At 34.8% G+C, this 18561-nt stretch overlaps 1 protein-coding gene across 12 annotated transcripts in view; it reads right to left on the reverse strand.

The window, feature by feature from the left end:
• Positions 1-18561, reverse strand: part of IPCEF1 (interaction protein for cytohesin exchange factors 1) — a 244200-nt gene that overhangs the window by 74770 nt on the left and 150869 nt on the right. For 7 of the 12 annotated variants that reach the window (XM_074187870.1, XM_074187868.1, XM_074187873.1 and 4 more), the window contains 2 exons: positions 14468-14504; positions 13585-13754 (listed from right to left, as the gene is read on the reverse strand). In XM_074187870.1, the coding sequence (XP_074043971.1) occupies positions 13585-13754; positions 14468-14504 (207 nt within the window). The other 5 variants (XM_074187878.1, XM_074187876.1, XM_074187875.1 and 2 more) reach the window with 4 other exon arrangements.

An 18561-nucleotide genomic window follows, 5' to 3' on the forward strand; every position in this document is an offset into this window, starting at 1 on the left:
CTATTGGAGTATTTTCCTAGTTCCTTTCCCTTCCAACTATTTTTCATCTTTCTTATATGTGCACAGCTATTTTCCTGATGTTCACCCCCCTCCCATTAAAATGTGAACCTCTGGGGCACAGAAATTATTTCAGTTTTTCTTTGTATTCCCCACTACTTAACACAATTCCTGTACATAGAAAGCACTTGATAAATGTCTTGTGCTTGACCAACTGACCACCTCCTGACTGTATTGGTGGAATAGTCTTCTAATGGACTTCTGATCCATACCTTCTCCTCACATTCTCTCCTCACCTCAGTCTGTTCTATGTGCTTTGGTTCCTCATTAACTTCCTATGTGTAGCCTGAGTTCTCAAAGGTTAGGCCAGGTTTTTGTTGCTGTTCAGTTATTCAGTTGTGTCTTACTCTTAATGACTCCCTGGGCCATGGACACCAGGTCCTTCCAATCTCCATTATCTCTCAAAATCTGTTCTTGTTCATTGATTTCATTACACTCTATCCATCTAATTTTTTCTGTCATCCCCTTTTCCTTTTGCTTTCAATCTTTCCCAACACCAGGCATTTTTCTAATGAATCTTATCTTCTCATTATGTGACCAATAGATCCTACTACTCTAGAAAGATTCTAAATGTAAATTCAGTCTACTCTAGGGGACAGAAGAGTTTATTATCAAAGGTTTGGAGACAAATTACTAATGTGCTTTTTTTAAACACAACAGCTCAGAAAAAAACATAGGAAGATGGGGAAGGGCTGGTGATTCCAGAAGGCACAGCTGTAAAGAAAATCTTCAATATTTTAAGTAGAGATCTTTTAGGATTGACTTATTTGACTGGGATTATTCTCTCAGTCTAATTTTGAAGACCTTTCTTCAAAGGCCCTTCCACACCAGTCAAGCCAGACTCCTTATAAATATTTCATTCAGATTTCCATTCTTTTCCTCATGCTATTGTCCCTGTCAAAAAATATAGTCTCCCCTTCTCTTTTATGCAGAAAAAATCCTACCTGTGAGAAACTATCTCAGGAGACTAACTTGTGCCTGGACAAAAATTTCTTCAACAATATAATCAATCAATGTTCACTCATTCTTTACTGGAAGACTACTAGTGATGGAAAACTCATCACTTCCTGAAGCAGTCCATTCCATTTCAGGGAAGCTCTCAACATTAAGAAAATCTGAAATCTGCCTTTCTGTAGTTTTCACCCATTGGTCTTAGTTCTGGCCCATGAAGCCAAAGAGAACAACTACATGCCAGCTTTCCAAATATTTACCAACAGCTATTATGTTGTCTCCCACTCCAAGTCTCATCATCTAGATCTGAGACTGCAGAGTGGAACTTGAGATAAAGATTTTCCAAGACTAACTCTAAACAACAAGGAAGAATGGTACTCTAATGAGGAAGATCATTTTATAGGACTAGCAATTTACCTCCAAAACTTTATTATGATGAGAGAAAAAATCATGAAGGACAAAGAGTGCACTCATGTAGCCATTCAGATTAATGGTATGATAATAGCATAGATTTAGAGTTGAAAGGGACCTCAGAAGCCATCCAATCCAACCCCCTCATTTTGCAGATGAAAAACCAGGCATAGACAGTGGCTCACTTAAGGTCACAAAGTGAATAAGTGAGTCCTCAGAATTTGAATCTATGTCTTTTGATTCCAAATAAGAAACACTTTCCTCTATATCATACTACCTCAAATGGTAAATGTCAGAAGTAGAGATTTTGCACGACATATTTTCAGGACTATGTTGAAGCCAGCTCCAACCTGAGTCGATTGTTATATTTAAGATGTGAGCATTACACCTTGAAAATCAGCAAACATTTCAAATCAGGGCTTAATTTATTGTTTTCTTATTTGTCAAGACTTAAAAAAAGAGATAAAGTGTTAATAATGTAATTAAAACTTAAAAAGGTATCACATATATATTTTGTTAAACATTTACTAGTATAGTACTAGACATATTATAGTCACATTGCCCTCACATGCCTCACAATGATTCTTCCCTTCCCTTATGCAATTTCTCAAGCAGTTAGTTTGCCTCATATATATATTGATTCCCTTGAATTATTCTGTTTCATTTATGTCTCACTTGTCCCCAACTTGCTGTTAAGCTGTAAGGTAGGTGCCATATTTACTTCAATTCAGTTGAATTCAATACACATGTATCAATTTAGTGCTTTTCAAGCACTATTCTTTGTTTCCCAAGGACTTAACCTTGGCTTTTATCTGACATATACGTGGTGCTTCCTAGATACTTATTGTTTGCTGATTGATGTTCCAGAAATTATGTTGGGAGCTAGAGTCCAAAGACAAAAATAATAGAATCCTTGGGTATCTGGGGTCCTTTTGTATAGAATTGAGCTTAGGGATAGGCATAGATTATTTTTCTTAATGAAGGACATCCTTGTTCTAGAATTTGAATCATTTTAGATGAAATTTTGGCCTACACATCATTACTTGCAATCACATAGACCTTGCAATGCAAAGATTTATTTGTTACAGGGAATGATTCAGAGGCATATCCATGTATATACTCTGATGACACCCTGTGATAGTCTACATATGTTCCTCAATGATATAAGGGAGTAAAATGCCAGCTGGAAGAACTAGTATAATCTGTAACATTTTCTAAATCTTAGCAGATGACAGGCATCTTATATAATACATTGACATGAATGTAAAGATGCTTTATTAGCTATATTAGACATATATTAAAATAATCTTGATATATATATATGGAAATCATAATAAAATGTTAAACTATATTTAGATGCTTAGAAAACAGATTTACAAAGCAGATCCCTTACAACCACCCCATGAAGTAAGCAGGGCAGCTATTATTATGCCTGCTTTATAGAGAACAAAGCTGACGTCAAAGATTAAGAAAGAACCTTTGAGATCATCCAGTCCACTGCCCTCATTTAAAATAAAAAGAAATTGAGACTCTGTAGAGGGAACAAAAAGCTTGCCTCAGTTTCCTTATCTGTAAAATCTGCTAGAGAAGGAAATGGCAAATTACTCCAGTCGCCCTTTGCCAAGATACCCCAAGTAGGGTCACAAAGAATTGGACATAACTGAAAATAACTGAACAACAAAGTGATTTGCCTAAGTTTATATGGCATGATAGAGATGGCCACAGAGTCAGAAAGACCTGGTTTCAAGTCTTGTCTCTGATCCATTTTGGTCATATAACTTGAGGAGATCACTTAACTCCTCAGTGATCTAAGCAAGTATCTAAGGCTCTAAGTTACATAGAAGGTACCAGTCAATCCTAGGGAAAGAAATTTCCTATACCAGGGAAATCATTGGTCCAGTTCCTCTCCACAGAACTAGTAAATGTCAGAATTAGTTCTTCCAACTACAAATCCAGTTTTTATAACTGAGTCCAATGCTCTTTCCAGTTCACTAAGCTGCTTTCCTACAACTAGCTTTATTGGACAACTTTATTAGGATGGACATAAGGAAATCAAAGACAAAAATAAGAATCTGAAAGTCTATTACAGGTACGGTCCAGAAACAGTATTGTTGCAATACACCTTCATGTTTGCCCATACTTGATTTATTTGCCATTTGGTTTTTGTTTGTTTTTTGCAAGGCAATAGGTTAAGTGACTTGTCCAAGGTCACACAGCTAAGTAATTATTGAGTGTCTGAGGCCAGACTAGAACTCAGATCCTCCCAACTCCAGGGCCAGTGTACTATCCACTGCACCACCTAGCTTCACCACATGTATTTATTTCTTACCTTTTTTCATTGTTGAAATTCCATGAATATAGCTTAACTTTTTTCTACTTCTGCATCTCTATTTACATGTTCCTCATATTCAGAATACTCTCCCTCTACTTCTTCAGTTGTTTTTCTGTCATACCTGGTTCTTCATGATTCATTTGGAGATTCCATGACAAAGATACTGGAGTGGTTTGCCATTTCCTTCTCTAAGATCATTTTTATAGATAAGGAAACTGAGGCAAATAGGATTAAGTGACTTGCCCAGGGTCAAACAGCCAGTAAGTATCTAAAGCCAAATTTGAATTCATAAAATGAGTCTCCCTGATTCCAGGCCTGTTACTCTATCCACTATACCACCTAGCTCTCCCTATTACCCTATATCTATCTACCTATTGAAATCTCATTTATCCTTCAGGATCCAGTCCAAATAACCTCTTAACCATGAAGCCTCCCCTTAACCGTGTGCTATGAATGTGAAGGCCAGCTCATCTTTGAATCCTTACAGTACTTCATTTTTACCTTTTACCTATTATATTTTAGATTATAGTTATATGTATCTAGGTCCTATTTCTTCCTAATAGATTGTAAACAGGGAAGACCTTATTAATCTTTATATACTTTCTAGCACCAAAAAAGCAATCTACACAAAGTAGGCACTTGATAATTATTCACAGAATGAATGAAAGAAGTCTGGGAGGAAAAAAATTAACATGGTTTTTCCCAAATGGGAATGTTGAGATGTATGTCAGAAGTGGTGGCAGTGGCAGAAGTCATTCTTACATTATATAAGTCTTCAGTAGTTATAGAAGTTAAAGAGTAGTTATAGAAGTTTAAAAGTAGTTACAGAAGATAAAAACAAGTGTTGTCATTAACACTTAACTGTTTTCCTAAAGGTAAAATTTTCTATCTCTAAGTAACCCAATGACAACTACCACCTACCCTTGTTACTTGCTTTAGCTATGTCTCACCACAACAACCGGGTTCTCCTACCAAGTTCTGGATAACTTCCCAGGATGCAGTGAGGTAGAAATGCATATTGTGAGCTTTGGTACATTTACTCTTACTGAGTGATCCTAGGGATTTAAATTTTTTTTTGATTTGGACTAATTTCAACACATCCAAATGAGGTTTCTCACCTCTAAGAAAAGAACCAAAAATAGACTGCCTTTCTGTTTTCAGTGGACACCACAAATGCATTCAGTATAATTAAGAATTTAAAAGTAATTCTGAATAAAGTGATTTCAAAACTTACTTTGTTTAAGTGGACTCCATAGGTGCTCACAAAGACCCAAAGCAACCAACAACAGAATAGTATTTCTTTTCATTCTTTTTTAAAGCATTAATTTTTAAAGAATAAATTATTTTGGGATGGGAGTACACATTTATGTATGGACATGGAATATGTCCATACATAACACACATATAAAAGCTGTCAATCAGCATTCACATTTTTCACCTAGCCATTTTGTAGCAGGCATTGAAGATGTGTTATTTTTCAGTCATTTCAATCATGACCCTATTTGAGGTTTTTGAAGCAAAAACACCGAAGGGGGTTGCCATTTTCTTCTGCAGCTCATTTTAGAGATGAGGAAACTGAGACAAACAGGATTAAGTGACTAACTCAGGATCACATAGCCTAAGAGTCTGTTTCTGGATTTAATTCAGGTCTTCCCGACTCCAGACCTTGCACTCTATCCTAACTGTCTAATCAATCATCAAGCTTTCATATATATCACTCATATATCCAAAACCCCAAAATATACACACTCATATTTCAACATTGATATATATACTAATAATAGCTAATATTTATATGGCATCACTTTGTGCTTCAACTGAAATGTAATCTCATTTGATTATCTCAGGTCTGGGAGTAATGTATTATTTTATTTTCATTTTACAGCTGAGGAAACTGAAGCAAACAGATTTAAGTGACTTATCCAAGGCCATACAATTAACAGGTACCTAAGACTTCATTTGAATTTAGGTAAACCTGACTCCAGGCTCAGTGCTCTATCCACTGCTTCACATAAACTCTCTGCATTAAAGGAATATATATGATATCTGGGAGACAAAATATTCATATAGAATATAAAGAAATAATAATAATAATACAAGATATTTTTAAAACAAGGCAATAGCCCAAGAAAATTTGATATAGTAGGTGGTACTTGAGCTGAATATGGGGCGGAATTAGGGATCCAATAAGGCAGAGGTGAAAAGGAAGTATGAACCAAGGAAAAGGAAGAGAATCATATCTGAAGAACAGAGAGATAGCCAAGGTAGCACAGCGGGAGTGTTCAAGAAGGGGAGGGATGTATGATGAGGCAAGAAAGATAGGTTGGGACCAGATTTAAAGGGTTTTAAAATGAGAAAGTAAAGATTTATTTTTTGAGTAATTCTGACCTGGTCAGACTTACACTTATAGAAAATCACTTTGACATTATGTAGGAACTGTATTGAAGAAGAGAAAAAAATTAAGGTGTTAAGGAACAAAGTGATTACAATAGTTCAGGTAAAAATAGGGTCCAAATTAAGGCTATAGCCATATAAGGAGGGAAAAGGGAACAGATGAGGGCTATGTTGTAGAGGTAGAAATGACAATATTTGACAACTGATTAGATATGGAGAGTGAAGGAGAAGGAGAAGACAAAGATAAGAAGAGATTAAAAACCCGGGTTCCTGGAAAGACTGTAGTGCCCTTTCCAAAAATAGAGAAGTTTAGAAGGGGGGAGACTTTTGGAGGAAAAGATGCTGAGGTTTGTTTTGGACATGGAGAGTTGCAATACTTACAGGACATCCAGTATGAAATGACTAAAAGGAATTTGGTGATATAAAACAAGAGTTCAGGAGAGAGAGAGAGAGAGAGAGCATGACTAGAGATAAGAACAGGATAAGAGATATATAAATTAGATATATAAAGAAAAAAGATAGATGGGTGGATAGATGGATGGATGAAAGCAGGAAGGAAGGAAGGAAGGAAGGAAGGAAGGAAGGAAGGAAGGAAGGAAGGAAGGAAGGAAGGAAGGAAGGAAAAGAAAAAAGAAACAAATATTATAGGAAGATAAGTAGGTAGGTAGATAGAAAAATAGAGTCAGAGAAGTAAATAGAAAAATAGGTAGATAGATTGATAGGTAAATAAGTAGATGAGAGAGAGATAGTAGATCTGGTAAGAGAGTATATCAAATAACATCCAAGAATATAAATTAATTAAAATAATAAGAGCATATGGCATTGCCCAGGAAAAAATATAAAGAGACAACAGGACCAAAAACAGCCTTCTGGGGGATTGGGCGACATGAATGGCATTCACTATGAGAAGATTTTAGGGATTATCTCCTATTCTGGTTCTCCATTGTCTGAAAAAAAAGTTCTATTTATATAAGTTCTTAACTTACCTTTTTTTTAAAATATCATGAACCCTTTGGCAGTTTGGTGAAGTTTATGAACTTCTTAGAATGTTTTTAAATAATTGAAATAAATGCTGAATTTCAATTAATTGTTGATGAAAATTAATTTTTACATTGTATTTTCCCCCATCCAAGTTCCTGGAACCCATGAAATTTATTCGCTGACTATTCAAGCAAGCCTCCTGTTATAGAGGAGCAAATAACATCTATGAGATTTAAATAATAATTCTTACCTCCTACCCATTTCTCAGTTTCTTATAATCTGGTTTTCATGTCTATCACTCAACAAAAATTGTGTTAAGGTCACCAATAATCTCTAATGGAATGACCTTTCTGAATTCTCATCTTTCTTGTCCTCTGCGAGAAATGATACTGTTTATCACCCACTCTTTCTGAATACCCTGTCCTCTGGGTTTTTGTGACACTGTTCTGCCACGGTTCTTTCCCTGCTTTTCTCCCCAATTCTTCTTGGTGTCCTTTATAAAATTTTTAAGCCATATTCCATTCTCTATTATGTATATACACCAAAATACAAATCTTGAGCTTCTTCTCTTATTCATTTATACTCTAGTAATCTCATTTGCTGGAAACAAGGTGATATTTTCTATTAGAAACCAGGAAGGATGGGAATTCAGGGAAGCCTGGAAGGATTTGCATGAACTGATGCTGAGCGAGATGAGCAGAACCAGAAAAACATTGTACACCCTAACAGCAATATGGGGTGATGATCAACCTTGATTGACTTGTTCATTCCATCAGTGCAACAATCAGGGACAATTTGGGGCTACCTGCGATGGAGAATGCCATCTGTATCCAGAGAAAGAACTATGGAGTTTAAACAAAAACCAATGACTATTACCTTTAACTTAGGAAACAAACTTATCTTATTATCTTATTATTATTATTATTAACTTAGGAAACAAACTGATCTTATCTTATTATATTATTATTAACTTAGGAAACAAACTTATCTTAATATATTATTATTATTATTATTATTATTATTATTATTATTATTATTAACTTAGGAAACAAACTGTTATCTATTCCTTATACTTTCTTTTTCTTCCTTAAGGAATATGATTTCTCTCTCACCACATTCATCTTAGATCAATGTAGACCATGGAAACAATGTAAAGACTAACAGACTGTCTTCTGTCGGGGTGGGGAGGAGGCAGCAAAATTAAAGGATATTGTGAAACTCAAAATCAACTAAATCTTTCTAAAAATAAAGTTATTTCCCATATTTCCAAAAACAAGGTGGTGTATTGGATGCAATGCCAGGTCTGAAGTCAGGAAGACTCATCTTCATGAGTTCAAACATGACTCCCGACATTTACTAGCCTGTGACCCTAAGCAAATCACAATTCTGTTTATCTCAGTTCCTTATTTATAAAATGATCTGGAGAAGGAAATTGAAAATCACTCCAGCATCTCTGCAAAGAAAACCGCAATTGGGGTCGTCACAAATTGTCTGAAATGACTGAATGAGAACTATCTCAGGCTCACATGGATTAAAGAATCATCTCTAAGCTAATGCCAGAACTATCTACTTAACCAGTCTCTCTCTCTCTCTCTCTCTCTCTCTCTCTCTCTCTCTCCTGAGCTCTAGTTCCACATCTCCATCTGCCTAGTGAATCTCTGGATGATCCCCAGGCATCTGACACTCATCGTGTCCAAACTTTTACTCATTATCTTTGACTTAAATCTCCACTTCCTCTAATTTCCCTATTTTTATTAGTAGCATCACCATTCTTCTAGTAACCTAGATTTGCAACACATATGTCTTCTCCAATTCCAATCAAACAACAAGATCCATAAATTCTTCTTCCACAACATCCCTGTCATAGATTGCCTTCTTTCCATTTCCATCACAGTCATCTCAGTCCATAGCCTCATCACTTCTCACTATGATATTGCAGTAGCCCCTGCTTAGTCTCCCTGTTTCTCTACTCATAGATATTCCTCCTAATTGATATTTCTGAAGTACAAAAATATCTGGGATACTCCCCTGGTCAAGAAGTTTCAGAGACTCTCCATTACTTGTAGAATAAATTACAAATTTATTTGTTTAGCATTTAAAGTCCTTCCTCATCTGGTTCTAACCTACCTTTCCAGGTTGATTAAACATTACTCTTTAATCCGCCACTACTCCATTCAATAGTCTAGCCAAAATTAATATTCATTCTCTAAAACATTTTACCTCTTGACTCTATATATGCTCATGTTTGATCATATGTCTAATACTATCTCATCCTCACATAAGCTTCAAGGGTCTGGAATTTAATAAACCTTTAAAAAGTTCTTGTTAACTGACTGACCTATTTTAAGAGGCTTCCTCATCACTGATAAAATCTTTTCTCCTTTCTCAAATTACTTTAAATTTATTCTGTATATATACAACATTTACTTATCTGTGAATATATTGTTTCCCAGAGCAAACTAGAAACTGTTTAAAAAAAAGGGATATCTTACATTGGATTTTCTATCCCTAATATCTCATACCAAATTTGGTATTTAGTTGGTGATTAATAAATGCATGTTGAATGATCATTTTTCACAATTCAACAACTCAATCCAATCACTTATTAAGGACACCCCATGTGCCACATACTAAGTTAGGGGATATAGATTACAAAAAAGAAGAATCAGCCCCTCTCCTCAAGTATGTTCAAGAGGTAGAAGGGAGATAAAAACACACTAATAAATATAAGATGCTAAAAAATGACTAAGGAGAAAGCACTATGAATTGGGAGAATTCTGTCAAAGAGGAACCCTAGCTAAGACAGGGATTCTGAGAGTCAACTATGAGGTGGAAATGTATTCCAGAAAAGGCTAGAATTTAGGATCTGACTGAAAAGACAGTGGAGACTTATTGAATTGCTGAAAGGGAAGGGGGTATCCTTTGTCCTCTTATTCTCTAATTCATGTTCATTGCCTAGTTCCCTGGGTAGGATGGTAGATCTTGTTGCAACTGCTATTTTCAAACTTTGGAAAATCTGTGGTTACCACCTAAATCAAGGTGTCTGGTTAACAAGATAGGATGCCTTGGGGTCCCTGAGACCCTTTTCAAGGAGTCAACAAGGTCAAATTTATTTTTACAATAACACTAAAATGTTTTCATTTATAGCACAGGATGACCCATATAAACAAAAACTTTTGGAGGATCCTCAATAATTTGAAAGTATTTAAGAGTTCTAAGACCACAAAATTTGAGAACACCCTTGGTTTAAATTAAAGTTAAGCTCCCACGTATCAGGCATCAGGAAATTTTACAAAAGCAATATACTTACACAAGCTCTCTTAATTTCTCTATCTGGAACCTTCATTGGATATTATTTTTTAAAAAAATAAGGAGTACTATGGAAAAACTTACTTGGTTTATTTTTCTCTTTTATGTTAAGAATATGGTTTTATTAAATCATTTAATCACACCCCCTCTCAGTTCCCTTCATTTTACATTAGAAAATGAAAGAGATAAAAATTAATTTATATATGAGAAAATGAAAGAGATTATAAAATCAATTACCCAAGTTCCCAGATTCTAAGTGATAGAGGCAATAGTTGAACTTAGCTCCTCTGACTTCAAATTGTGCTCTTTCCATTATTCTAAGAATATAACCTTTTTAAAGAGATTGTTTTCCATGCCAGATATATTTGAACTTCCCCAACCAATCAAACTAGGGAAATAGAAAAAAAAAGAAAGAAAAGATCTTAGATCTTGAATACTAAGAAATACTGCCCCAGTTTAAGCCATATACTCGTGAACCTATTTAGGTTTGAGATTTTGAGAGAATGAAGGATAGCACTTTTTAAGAGACTTCCCTAGAGAAGCTGTGTGTCAAGGCTATTATGGGAAAATTTGGGCTTTTTGAAAGATTTCAGTTCTACTTCTCTGGTTTTAAAACATAAAACTTCTGAGAAAAAAATCATGATTAAGATTCTTTTTTCTTAATTCTTTTTCTTAAACTTTAACTGAAAGCTGGATTCATTTCTCCCAACCAATCCAGAAATGAACCAGTGTGAGTGACAGGATTTGTCACTAAGCAAAAATAAAGAATTTGAAAGGAAACAAGAAAGAAGGCAGCTCAGGACTTTTTCTGATGATTTGATCAGAGGTACTAACTGAATTCTTTTAGGAACCAAAAATAAATAAATATAATCTTAATTAAGCACATGATCGGGGTGTCTTGTTTAGAATCTTTCACTCACACTTGATAGCCAAATTATGAATGTCAAGTAATGATTCACTGGTGATTCTTTTCTTCCAAGAAAAAAAAGTAGTGTAGGGTCAGAGGAGGAGGTGTTTGTTCTATATATAACCAATTTAATGTAATAAAACCCAACCCAAGTAATAGCTGTATCTCTCTTTCTTTAAAACTGGTCATCATGACTATTCAAGCTAATGTTTTGCAACTTGAGTGTCGTTCATTCATGTGGAAAGAAGTTTGGGTAGTCTCAGAGACAGGCAACTATGAGCTTGCTTGCTTTCTCAATAAGGGGCCCTTTCAAAGTCATGGTCCAGGTAACCAGCTCTTTAAGAGAAGCTACATACATAAAGCAGTCAATGGCAATCCAATTATGCAGCACTTTGTATAACAAAAAAATCAAAATCAAAATCAAACCAAAAGGAACCAGGTAGACTAACCAGAACACATTTCTTATCCCTCTGGCTCGGAACAAATTTGCAGCAATAAGCAAAGGATTTTTCATAGAATCATTGATTTAGAATTAGAGAGGATCTTAAAGGCTATCAAATTTAACTCTTTCATTTTACATATAAGGCACTGATTTTCCCAAATGTCACACTTCGGATAAGTTCTGAGGTGAGATTTGAAAACAGATCTTCGAAGCTGTATCACTCTGCTTTTGTCTTATTAAACTCCTGTTGGCTTCCTAGTCTCTCCTGAAAAATATATATTCCTTGCATACTAGGTCAATAACTGAGAAAGTACCGGATAATAGAAAACCACTAGCTTTGGTTTTAGAAGCTCTACATTCAATCTTAGCTCTTCAACTTAAGAGGTTGTGAATGTAAGTAAATTGCTTCCCTCAGTTTTCTCATGTATAAAATATAGAATTTCTTTACAGGATTGAGCTGAAGAAAACACTCTGTAAGTCTTAAAAATAACTACAAATTTGAACTGTTATCATCTGTGACTTATTAGCCCAGTTAAATATAACATCCTAAAATTATATTTTTAAAAGTGTTTGGTAAGTAAAATTTGTCAACTCAAAATTTTTCCCATATTCAAACAATCATATTTTGTTTGAAATCCAATCAACTCATGTACAAAGTTTCATGCTTTAAAATGATGAAGCTAAATAGACTCATATGAATGTAGATGAAATCACTGGAGAGTATGTACTCTAGTCCCCCTAAACTTCACAAAAGAGGAAGTGGTGATTTGCCCAAAGTCAGAAAGGTAGCAATTGTCAGAGGTGGAGTTTGAATCCAGTTCTTCTGATGTCAAAGCCAGTGATCTTTTCACTGTACCACTTGAAGTCAGGAAAGCTAATTTAAAGTCTATGTTCTTATACTACCTCTATAATATGGAGAAGCTGGCTAATCTCTGAACTTAATTGTCTTCCAAAAAAATGAAATAATACTATACTATCAACCCAGCAAGAGAGCTGTGAGAAAAACAAGCGTATTACACAAATATAAAATCTAAATATCATTGACTCTTTCTAAAGTTTACTTATTTCTGGTCTTATACATTTGAGTCCTACACATTCTGGTCCTATACTCTGAAGTAGGTCATAATTTTTTAATTAAGTTACCAAAGACTGACTGAATTCCCAAGCAACTCATCAAGAACAGGCAAAGTAGCATATTGAAAGGGGACAGTGTGGTTTAACACCCTTCACCCATAATAAAACCATTAACAGTGCAAAACACAATACTGAAATAACAGTTTAAAATTCTGATAGCAAGTTGCACAATAAAGAAGAAAAGAGGAGAAAGAGGAAAGAAAAAGGAATGTATAAACTACAGTAGTTTCTCTTAATTAAAACAAGAATCTGCAACATACGATGGCATGCACCCATTCATTGGGCAGAGACCCCAGGGAAACTATGTTCTTCATTATCTTTCTTATTTTAATTTATTTTTTCATTATCTTTCTTTTTCCATTTATCATTCTTTATTTATAATTCTTTTTTCCTGAAATGAGGAAAACTGCTTCCAGAACTAAGTTATGAAATCTGAAAAGCCCCATCCACAAATGACTTGGAGTTTTCATTCAAAAGCATCATGGATGGGTTTTGTCATGAAAAAGCCAGATTGCCTCTCCCTCAGTTATAAGGAGGCAGAATGGGCTTCAAGGTGTCTGCCAATCCACCGAGGGATCACTTCCTCTGCCTCGGAATGCCTACCCTGCCCCAAGGGCAGTTCTCAGAGAGCCAAGCTCAAAGGCTTAGAGGGAAAAGCGCACTCACCATCTGATTGCCATACCAGTACAGCGAAGCCCCCTTGAGCACAACCCAGAACTTTCTCCATTTGTTGCTGAGAAAGGTGCCTTTTTCCTTTTTCTTGTATAGCCACCCCTGGAAGTCAGCGTGTCCCAGATCCTTGCAGGATATCCTTCTTCGGCTCATTGTGAAGAAACCTGCACAAGCATTCAAACCGAGAATGGAAAAGAGGTTTATTCTGGGCTCAGGGAAGCGCAGGAAAAGATCCTGCTCAAATAATCCATTACTTAAGAGCCCCCAAGGCTTCCAAGTTGCTAGATCACACACCCCAGAGTTCCCGGGAGGCCAAATCTGAGCAATACCAATTGCCACCTCCGCCGGTGTCTCAGCTTTCAAAATGCATCACTTCTATAGAAAAGGTATAATAAATGAAGCAAGAAAGAAGCAATACTGTTCAACACAGGAGTAGTATTAAAAATAAATAAATAATAAATGAAAATTTAAAGAATCATGCCACCGGACAGGGTAAATTAGGAAATAAAGTGTATTGGACCACCCGGTGGATGCCCGCACAGCAGAGCCGCCTGCAGCCAGCCCCAAGAGCCGCAGTTACGCAAGAGAAGCGTGCGGGCTATTGCCCATTTAAGCGGAAAGCGACTTCCCGGGCTCTCAATTCCACTATCTCCAAACCCTGCTGACATACCACAAGGGATTAATCCAAACGAGCAGCATGTCGTCATTTCTCAGAAGCGAGAGAGAAACAACCACGAGTCAAGATGCCAACTAGCCCCAGGCTCACGATACTCAGGCAAAAGAAGGGGAAAAAAAATCGGATCCCCAAAAAGACATCCACAATTCTAGTAATAACGATAAAGAATAAAGGAACAAATGAGAGCTCTCCTTACAATACCTTGAGTTTTCTTCCTCGGCTTCTGACGCAAGGGAACCTGCAGGAAGTGCAGGAAGGAAAGAAAAGAGGAAATTTCTGATTATGTTGTAACATTTGTAAAGGAGAACAGGGGGGAGGCGGTGGTGGTGTTCACGTGCAGGATAGAATCTTAAAAAAAACAACCAAACAAAAGCAAAATATACCGGGCCACTTCACTTGGAGATAAAGGAAAGCGACTAGCTTAAACCTAAAATTGGCCCATTTAGAACTGATGAGCTTAGAGTTGAATGTGGAAAAAAAATGTTACATTGTTTTTATCACTAATGTTTCCTGTTTCCACCCACAAGCAGTCTTCTCACTAGTACTTTTGAGTCAAGAGAGTAATGCTGTTCTTTAAAGGAAAATATACAGGTATATTTTAAAATAATAAAGACTTCATTTTCTCCTGAGCTGAGAAAATGAAGTCTTATACTTTAACCCTTTTCACCACTTAAAGTTTCTAAGCTGATTGTAATTTAAATAGACATTGGAAGGGTTACAAGGCAGGTCATGCAATTATAGCATTGTCACTGAAACCACATTTTACAGGGTTACACTAAAATCACATCAGGTAATTAACTTCCAGGAAGGGAAATTCCAGTCTTCCATGGTAACACATCCAACTTTCCTATCCAGAAAGTCTTCTTTATATCTAAACTTAATCTCTCCTGTTGTAACTGAATCCTATTTTCTTTCACATTCTCACTATATGAGACTCGCTGTTGTAAATATATTTTTAACAAAGAATAAATTCACAATCTATTTCTATATTATATTATTTCAAGCAATATATATAAATGCTCTATAAAAATGGACAAGATTTATTGCTTTCAAATTAATCTGAGATATAATTGTATTATATAAACATATGATTCAATATTTTAAAGTCCCTTTTATTATAGACATAGAAAATACAAAAGTCATTTTAGCAAGGAATCTCTTACTTGTTTTCCTCTAACTTCTATTTACAGCAAATGTCCTTCTTTGCTCCTTCATTGGGAAACTCCCATTTTTTAAAATTTGTGTTTGCTCAACATTACTTATACAAAATCAATATGCATAAGGACTTGACCTTTAACATTAACAAGTGTGGAATATGCACAGCTGAAGGTAAAAATCTGAGGAGCTGAAGAGTCAATGAGAGTTCATATCTAATTGTTTCAGTGTTTGCTGTGCTTTTTATTCATGCGTTGTTACAAGTGTATGATACAAAATGCTTGTAGTTGTGATAGACTTGAATGCTTTGAATTTTTTAAAAGATATTTTAAGACTCAGTTCCTTTCTAAAATGCAAAGTCTAAGTATGCTTCATATAATGAAAATAAATAGTTTAGTTTCATTTTCCAGGATTTTTAAAAATATTCATATATTGTATTTCCATTTTAAGACTATCAAAGGAGAGTTTGAACACAAAATATATTAGATAAATAGCTATAATATCTAGCACAGTAAGGTTTGCAAAACATTTTAATAACCCAGTGACATTTGATACTACAATCCTTGTCAATTGGCAGATGAGAAAACTGAGGCAGGATGAGAAGAGCCAGGACCCCAAGGCTAGTAAGTTACTAAGGTCAAAATTGAACTCAGGTCTTCAAGACTCCAAGTAAAGCACTCTATCCAGTTCTAAATCCTAAGATTTGCCATTTGAAAATAAGCAACAACAATGGAATTTTGCTTATTTTTTGTAAATTCCTTGAGAAGTGTATATGCAATTATGTGATCTGGGGTTAATTCATAGCCACTGGTCACCATCCCCATGACCCTTAAAATATCATTCCCACTGGCCAATCAATTTGATGTTAAACTCCTGTCAATAGGGAAATTCCTTTGGGTCAGTGGTTTTCTAAGTATAGTCTAGACCTAGGGGTCCCAGAAACCCTTTTGGAGATCCATGAGGTCAAAAAGAATTTCATAATAATACAAAGAAAGGTCAGAAACTATACTGCAACTACCATTGCTGAAGTTTTGATGTAGTATCAAAGAAAAATAAGCACAATTAACTGTCTAGGCTATTAAAATATCCTTCCTTTTCTGATAACATCTATGTAAGACCAGATTTTCTTCATACACTTCAACCAAAATAACACATTGCAACAAACTGAATATAGAAGCAGATATAAGAATCCAGCTGTCTTCTATTAGACCAGACATCAAAGAGATTTGCAAAAAATATGTAAAACAATGCCATTCTTCTCATTAATTTTTTTTGTTTTGGAAAATATAGTAATTTTCATTTTAAAATGTTATCTATGTAAACATGTAGTAATGAATCTATTATTTCTATTTTTAAATAAATTAAAAATAAATATTAAAATTTAATTAGTTTCGATATCTATCAGTACATAAAAAGTCTTTGGGTCTTCAATTTTTAAGAGAGTAAAAGGTATTTAGATCAAAATAATTGAAAATTGATGCTGCATATTAATTGTCTCCAGTTCTCCATTAAGAAACAAATAATTTGCAGGAGAAGAGTATCACAGGAAATGATTAGCACTCATTCAAACTTTGGCCCAAATAGGTTCATTAGATTAGTTAATAATAACAGAACTTTGAGGATTCCTGAGTGTTTTCTTCACAACAACCCTTTAAGGCAGGTAAATTAAATCTGGCTGAGAAGAGAACTACGGATAGAAAGGAGTCTAGAAAGATTTGGTTTCATACAACAGTGCCAATGTACACTATTTACAAAATAACTTTCAGTATACAATGGAAAAAATCACAATTTCTGCTTTCACTTCCCAGTTCTATATCCATTATAATTTTAGTACAGTTGAAGTCAATTATTTAGGGGTAATTAGCAATATGATGCCAAAAGGCTCAAGAATTTTGTATCCTCTATGGCACTCAATAAACTGTATAATTGAGAAGATGTGGTCTATTCTAGAATATTAACCATGAAAGTCTATCTTTTTTCCTTCTTATATTTTCATCATAGTTTATTGAATGCATAGACTACTAAATTAAATATTTTTAAGATGACAAAGTAGGCCTGGATTATTAGTTGCCAATGTTTCCTGGTTTCTATTTTCTTAGTAATAATACCACCTGTGAGCCTTTCTAATTTTTGATAATTTTTAAGATATTTAAAAATTGATTTCTGCATTCTTCTAAAATTGTTACCTCAACATGGTTTTCTTCTGCATATATTTCATCAGAATCAGTAATTCCTCCAAAATTAATTTTCTTAACACTATTTCCACTTCTCTGTGCTGCACATGGATATACTGAGGTACTGAATCCAAAAGTGGTGTTTCTACTATTATCAATGATGAGAATAAATCATGTTATAAAACACCAACAAATCTGTTCTATATCATGGACACATGCTGTCCTTCTTTCAGTTTCATACATACATACATACATATATATATATATATGTATGTATAGACACACCCTTGGGAGTAATCTAATTTATCTAAGTCTCACATTAAGCTTTTTATAGATTTATGTTCCCTTCCATTGCTTTTGCCTGTTTGGTGAAATTATTATAATACTGATCATAAACCTCCATAATCTCTCTATAAGGTTTTGCAAATTAGCTTACTCCCTAAACCAGTACTGGTTTTAGTTTTCATCTCTTCATTTGGTAAAGATATCAAGTTTAATCTGAGTTATTTTGGCCTCCTTTGTTGGAATGATTCCTTCATATTGGCTCACAGTTCTAAGAAATGGATACAATCAGAATTCACATTCATTTCCCTTTTATCAGTGTCAGTAGCTTGTTTAAATAGGTCAAGTTGAAACTATTGCAATTTTATGCAGTATCTTCTCAGCTTTATACTTTCTTCTAATTTGGTTTTAGTCTTGACCTTGCTCTAGTTAGTCAATAATCTGACTGTAGGAAGGCAGAATCACACACTGGAAACCAGTCATTTTATGAAGTTAAACTAAAGTAAATTTTATTTTTTGTTATGTATAGTGCTTCCATATTCGGATATTTGTAATTTTCTTCTTAAATAAAGTGTTCAAAATAGGCAGATATAAAGCTTCTGAGTTTTAGATAAATCTTTCTCCTTCTTTTTCCCTTAAAACTCAAAATCTATTTTCCAATTTTTCACTAGCTTCCTGAAAATT

Source organism: Macrotis lagotis, chromosome 5 (genome assembly GCF_037893015.1).
Source record: "Macrotis lagotis isolate mMagLag1 chromosome 5, bilby.v1.9.chrom.fasta, whole genome shotgun sequence".
Classification (NCBI taxonomy): domain Eukaryota; kingdom Metazoa; phylum Chordata; class Mammalia; order Peramelemorphia; family Peramelidae; genus Macrotis; species Macrotis lagotis.